Source organism: Xenopus laevis, chromosome 7L (assembly GCF_017654675.1).
Source record: "Xenopus laevis strain J_2021 chromosome 7L, Xenopus_laevis_v10.1, whole genome shotgun sequence".
In the NCBI taxonomy this organism is placed as follows: domain Eukaryota; kingdom Metazoa; phylum Chordata; class Amphibia; order Anura; family Pipidae; genus Xenopus; species Xenopus laevis.
The window spans coordinates 572,886-579,173 of NC_054383.1; the positions used below are offsets into that span (position 1 = coordinate 572,886).

A 6,288-nucleotide genomic window follows, 5' to 3' on the forward strand; every position below is an offset into this window, starting at 1 on the left:
CTTACACTGTGCCACGTTATCACAACCAATAGGTACAATTACAGTTATTACTATTTGTGTATCTAATAAACTGTCAGTTACTGTGGATCATGGATATGGGGGTGCAGGGGGAGGAGTGTGTGCAAGGAGGAGGGGTCGGGGGGTGTCAGTTCTGCACAGTGTCTCCCCCTCCCTGTGTCGCTGTGGGTGCTGCTGGCACAGTAATAGGTGGCACTATCCTGGGCAGAGACACCAGAGATGGTCAGGACACTGTGTTGTGTAGATTTGGGGGTGATGGTGAATCTCCCCTCGCTGAACTCTTTCTCCATCTCTATGGTACTGGTGGTGTAGGTGTACCCCATAAGCACCAGCGCTTTGCCCCCCTCCTGTTGGTACCAGTACTTGCTGAGCTTGCTGCTGTCATTGTGTTGGCACTCAATTGTGACGTCACCCCCCGGCCGGACCACCAGAGACCTGGGAATTTGTACAACTGGCTGCGCCACACAGACTGCTGGGAAACAGAGTGTAATGAGCTGACACTCAATTCTGCAACTCTTCTCACACTTGCTCACTCACACTTACTCACTCACACTTACTCACTCACACTTACTCACTCACACTTACACACTCACATTTATACTCACATTTACTCACTCACACTTATAATCACACTTATAATCACACTTACTCACACTAATACTCATCTGCTTACACTGTGGCCCCCACAGGGCAAGAAAGAGGCACAAAAAGGGTCCCATCACCCCGAGATCCACAGACACATTGAGGGCTGAACCAGGTGAGATGCATGGGGGCCCCAAGCAGGAAATGACATCACTGACTCTTCTGACATCATTGTGATAGACAGTGACTGTTAAAGGGGAAGCAAAGCAATTCCTAATATTTCTGCTCATTTCTTTGCCCCTGCAGCCCTGACATTAGGACCCAGTTACTGATATAGAACTTAATAAAGTGCCCAGCAGTGAATCTGCCCCATGAACTGTTATTTGCCCCAGGGTAACATGTATTTTAGGCGCATTGTGAGATTTCAGACACCAAGTGACTCCACTTCCCTCATATAAATCTTATGGGGTTTTGCAAAAGCGAAAAAACGAATGGCTCATTAGTATTTACTGCATTAATTAAATAATAATCCTTAATTAGTGGTTAACTCAGGATTTATTTCTTTATTAATAGGTGGATATTTCTCATCATTTGGGACTGGGGGCTCAACAGGGGGAGATCAGAACTCTCTCTTATTTGTTGGGGGGCTGGGGGTCCCACCTATTCAATCGCTGCGTTAAAATCTTATTATGGGGGAAACTTCAACTATGTCTCATGGGGGGCATCTAGTGGCCAATTTATGTCACTACCAGTCTGATTTACATGCAGTAGATTGTGGGGTCCCTAAGACCCAGTATTTGTCCCCCCCCCCATCCCTATGACCAGTAAACAGACCAAAATCTTTGGGTTTAACCCAAATACAAATTAGGGGTCTCGGGTCCCACATGTCCCGCTGTATAGACTGGGGGGCACGGCCGGAGAAAACAAACCTAGAGGCGGAGTGAGTTAACTAGGGGGGTTTCTTACAGAATTGTCAACCCTGGGAGTAATTAATCGCACCCCTCAATTGTACTCTCCATGTCAGCAGTTTGGTACAATCCACCCTAAATAGGGTCACTGCATCCCCAAATTGTGGTTATTTACTAAACACCCAGAGATTCCAGGGGGCTGCGCTTATGGGGAACTTCTGAAGACCCCCCAGAAGCAGAAGAAGTCTGTTGGGCACATGGGTCACATGACAATATCTCTGGATCACATCATTTGTACGTATGGGGGGGTGAGACAGTTGTGCAGGGAGGGTGGGGGGTGTCAGTGAGTTCTGCACAGAGTCTCCCCCTCCCCGTGTCGCTGTGGGGGCTGCTGGTACAATAATAAATCGCTGCATCACTGGGGGACACATTGGAGATTATTAGTTGAGCCGACTGGGCAGACTGGGGCTGGATCTTTATTCTCCCATCAAACTCTCTGTCCATATTGGGCCTCTGGGTGGTGTGTACGGACCCTATGAAGGTCAGAGGTCGGTGTTTCTCCTGTCGGTACCAGAACTTATAGAGGAAACCCGAGTCCTTGTGTTCACACAATAGACTGACATTTGCCCCGGGACGAGACACAACCAGTCCGGGGGTTTGTACAACATCAGCCGAGAGACAGAGACAGACTGTGGGACAGAGACAGAACTTGTGAGACCGACCCAACACTTACCTCACTCACCCTACACTGAGTATACACTCACCTTACACTCACCCTACACTGACTACACACTCACCCTAAACAGAGTATACACTCACCTTACACTCAACCTACACTAACCCTACACTGACCCTACACTGACTATACACTCACACTACACTGACTATATACTCACCTTACACTCACCCTACACTCAACCTACACTAACCCTACACTGACCCTACACTGACTATACACTCACACTACACTGACTATACACTCACCTTACACTAACCTTACACTCAACCTACACTAACCCTACACTCACAATACACTGACTATACACTAACCCTACACTGACTATACACTCACCCTACACTCACTGTACACTGAGTATACACTCACCGTACACTACTCTCTCCCACTGACCCAAGTGCCTCTGTGAATCGCAGTAAAATGCAAATGAGCCTAAAAATCCCATGTGGGCCCCTGAGTGTCACCTAAATGTCTCCCCCCTCAGCATCTCTAATTCTCATGCCTATATGTCTCCTGCCCACGACACACGGGCACCAGGAACTGCCCCCCAGCTCTACTCACAGTGCAGCCCCCACACGTGGAGGAGGAGATGTAGGGGGGGTGCCATCACTAACCCCCCACACCAACCTTCGGCTCAGACAAACGGACAGACAAGTGCAGGGATTGGCAGAGGCACAAATACTCTCAGTTTCTCCAAACTGCTCCCCAGCCCCTCCCCCTGATAATAAATCTTTATTCTGATTGGCTCCTCCCCAGGAACGAGCTCCTCTGTGCAGGGAGTTGGGTCTGGGAGTTGTGGGGTCTGTGTGTAGGGGAGCAGTTTGTGCTGTTGGGGGGGGGGTCAGTTACACAGTTTAGGGGGTGTGAGTTCTGCACAGAGTCTCCCCCTCCCCGTGTCGCTGTGGGTGCTGCCGGCACAGAAGTAGGTGCCAGAGTGTTGCCCAGAGACACCAGAGATGAGGAGGAGGGAGCTGTCGGTGCTCTCGGCTCTAATTGTTATATTTGTCCCAGAGAAGGAACTTTCAATGCTGGGGGTGCCCCCCCTGTACGTGTGACCAATCAGTGTGAGCGGCCCGTCTCCCCCTTGTCTGTACCACAGGGTGTTGCTCAAGCTGCTGTCAGTCACGCGGCACCTCAGGGACATCTCAGCCCCCACACGGGCGACTAAAAGTAATGGCACCTGCACCACACGCCCATCTTGGCACAAACCTGCTGAGAAGAAACACACGTTACATCTCATTGTCTCTCCCAGGCACATGGATTACACCCCCCTCAGGGGCCCCACTGTCTCCTTACAGAGCCCCCAGCACAACAGCAACAGCCACACGGTGAGACCCATCTCCTCTCACACCCAGTTCTGCTGTAACTCCCGGCCACCCCCCCCCCCAGTCCTGCTGTAACTCCCAGACACCCCCCCCCTGGCACCAACCAGGAAATGACATCATCTAAATATTATGCGCCAGAGGGTGGGGCTTGGGGGTGAAAGTGCACAGAGTAAATTCAATATTATTATTATTATTATTATATCATTATAATGAATTAGTGAGCAAAACTCCTGGCCTGGACAATGAGCAATAATCTCAACCTGACCAACAGAGCTTACACTCTCAACCTGAGCCACTCACCTTGCACTTAACTCTTAGCCTGACCAACAGAGCTTACACTCAACTTGACATACTGGTGTGATAGTGTGAATAGAGTGTACAGTTGTACCAGTAGAGAAAGTGAATTGATGCGACTGCTGAGTTTCTTTATGGGCAGTCAGAACTGATTGTGTTTGTGACAAGGAAACAATTGAGCCAATGGATCTCCTGTTTATTGATGTGATTGTGTCACGTGGGTCTGTCTCTAGAGAATTGGGCACTGCCCCCCCCATGAATTGGGAAGAGACAAATGTGAGGGGGCAGAGAACAGCGTTTCAGGGGTATAAAGGGGTCCGTGTAAGTGTCAGTGGGTGTAAATGTGCCGCTGATCTTCTTCTATATAAACTGGGCCCATGGGGGTGTCGTCTGCACATAAAATTCTACTTATTCCATATTATTTGTATTTATATTACACTTTATATTGTCACCTGACTGTGGGCAAATGCAAGTCTGGCTCATGTGAGCCCCCAGTTCAGGGCAAATGAATTAAAGTCAGTCAGTGCCCCCCAGCTGTAATGTTGTACAGTAAGTAGTGCAGCACCTGTACTTTGTCACATGTGTAACTGGCTCCTCCCCGCGAGGCTACAGACACGTGACCCACAGTGAAGGAAACGGAAGAATCAAATAGAAACAAATAACGAGGAACCGCGACGCTTTGTGGCTTCGAGTCTCGCGCTGATTCCCAGAGGGGGAGGGGCCACATGTCCAGTTTGAGTCCCACGTGTGACTCCTCCCCCGTGTCTCCATCACCAATCGGAGTCTCTCCTTCTGCTCCGCCCCCTTCGCCTTCATCTCTCCCGTGTGCGCGGGTTTCTGTCCCCTCCCCCCGAGCCCCGACTGATCCAATAACATCGAGACATTAATATAATAGAAAAGAGAAGTTTGGTGCAATCAGGAGCCGCACGGAGCCCTGAGAGTTAAACAACAATTAGAACCAATCAGGAGACGAGTTTGTTTAGATGAATTTATCGCAGGGCCAGTCAGAATTCAGAATGAGTCTCGGGCTTTGGCCGCTGCAGAACCTCTTTACTCCACTGACCCCCCCACATATTATTATAGTCTGACACTGTCACGTCTTTCTGCTTTTGCTCCTCGTGGGCGGGACATTTCCCTCCTGCTCCTCCTCCCCCCACACAACTAGTTCCTCCCGACTCTCCCCTCCCTCTCCTTAGTCTCTTCCAACTGCCCCGGCCCGAGCCTCTACCTGGGACAAACCATTCACGGCCGGGGGAGGCGCTCACAATTCAAACATCTCCCTCCCTCAGCGCTTGGGCTTCTGCTCTGTGGGAATCCCCCAACTTCTAATTGACGGGTTCCCTCCCCAGTTCCATTAGCAGCTTCTTTGTACCGAGATCCCCCTGTGCCCCCCCAATGAACCCCCCACCTGCTGCACCGAGTGGCACCGGCCAGAGAAATAGAGAAGAAACGGGACAGGCAGAGAAATGGATCAGGAACCAGAACCGGTTCAGCAGCAGCAACAAGAGGACGAGGAGCCCTGGCAGCTGGTTAATCATTTCTATTGAATCCCCAATTATCTGCACTTTTAGCCCTAATTGCCCCTTCTTATCACCCCCAGCAGTGTCAATAGGACAAACAGGACAGGTATGGGCAGCAGTGTCTTCTGGGTAATAACTGTCATTTAACTCCTAATTATCCCCATTATTGGCCTTAATTAATCCAATAGGAAACAGGACAGGCAGAGATGATGGGGCAGGATTCATCCCCAGGTATCTGTAGCTGCCCCTGAGCGAAATTACCCCCAACAAGAGACAGTGGCCCTGAGTATAAAGGAGCCAACGCAGGTTTAATTGGGGGAACAGCCCCTTGTTACTGGGGGGCAGGGAGGGAATATATATATATATATATATATATATATGTGTGTGTGTAAGTACTGAGATATTGAGTTTGTGATGCTTCAGATACAGGAACAGGCGTCTGGCACCAACTGCACCGACTGAGCCGTATGAACCCCTCAATATGGAGCCCTGAATATTGACCCCTCAATATGGAGCCCTGAATATTGACCCCTCAATATGAAACCCTCAATATGGAGCCCTGAATATTGACCCCTCAATATGAAACCCTCAATATGGAGCCCTGAATATTGACCCCTCAATATGAAACCCTCAATATGGAGCCCTGAATATTGACCCCTCAATATGAAACCCTCAATATGGAGCCCTGAATATTGACCCCTCAATATGAAACCCTCAATATGGAGCCCTGATAAGAGGAACAGAGCTGGATGTGGCCCTCCATGAGATCTGGCCAGAGGATCTCAATAGAATTCTATGACGTCATTGGCTCATAATAATCAGGCCCCTGTGCTGTGAGCTCATTGGCTGTCCCTCTTGGCCAATGGCATCTCAGCTGTGTGTCAGACTTATCACCTGGTTCTGCA

General features: G+C 49.7%; 1 protein-coding gene and 1 long non-coding RNA gene across 2 annotated transcripts; both read right to left on the bottom strand.

Annotated features, from left to right (window-relative positions):
* Nucleotides 1–77: 77 nt before the first annotated feature.
* LOC444844 (T cell receptor beta variable 20-1) lies at nt 78–1,595 on the bottom strand. The gene is made up of 2 exons (XM_041570021.1): nt 692–1,595; nt 78–487 (listed from the first exon to the last, which is right to left on the bottom strand). The coding sequence occupies exons 1-2, from the start codon at nt 888–890 to the stop codon at nt 78–80; spliced, it is 609 nt and encodes a 202-aa protein (XP_041425955.1). The 5' UTR covers nt 891–1,595.
* Nucleotides 1,596–1,677: 82 nt separating this feature from the next.
* LOC121395799 lies at nt 1,678–3,604 on the bottom strand. Its single transcript, XR_005962683.1, has 3 exons — nt 3,541–3,604; nt 2,806–3,456; nt 1,678–2,197 (listed from the first exon to the last, which is right to left on the bottom strand). It is a non-coding gene; the product is annotated as an uncharacterized LOC121395799 (long non-coding RNA).
* Between the last annotated feature and the right edge of the window lie 2,684 nt (nt 3,605–6,288).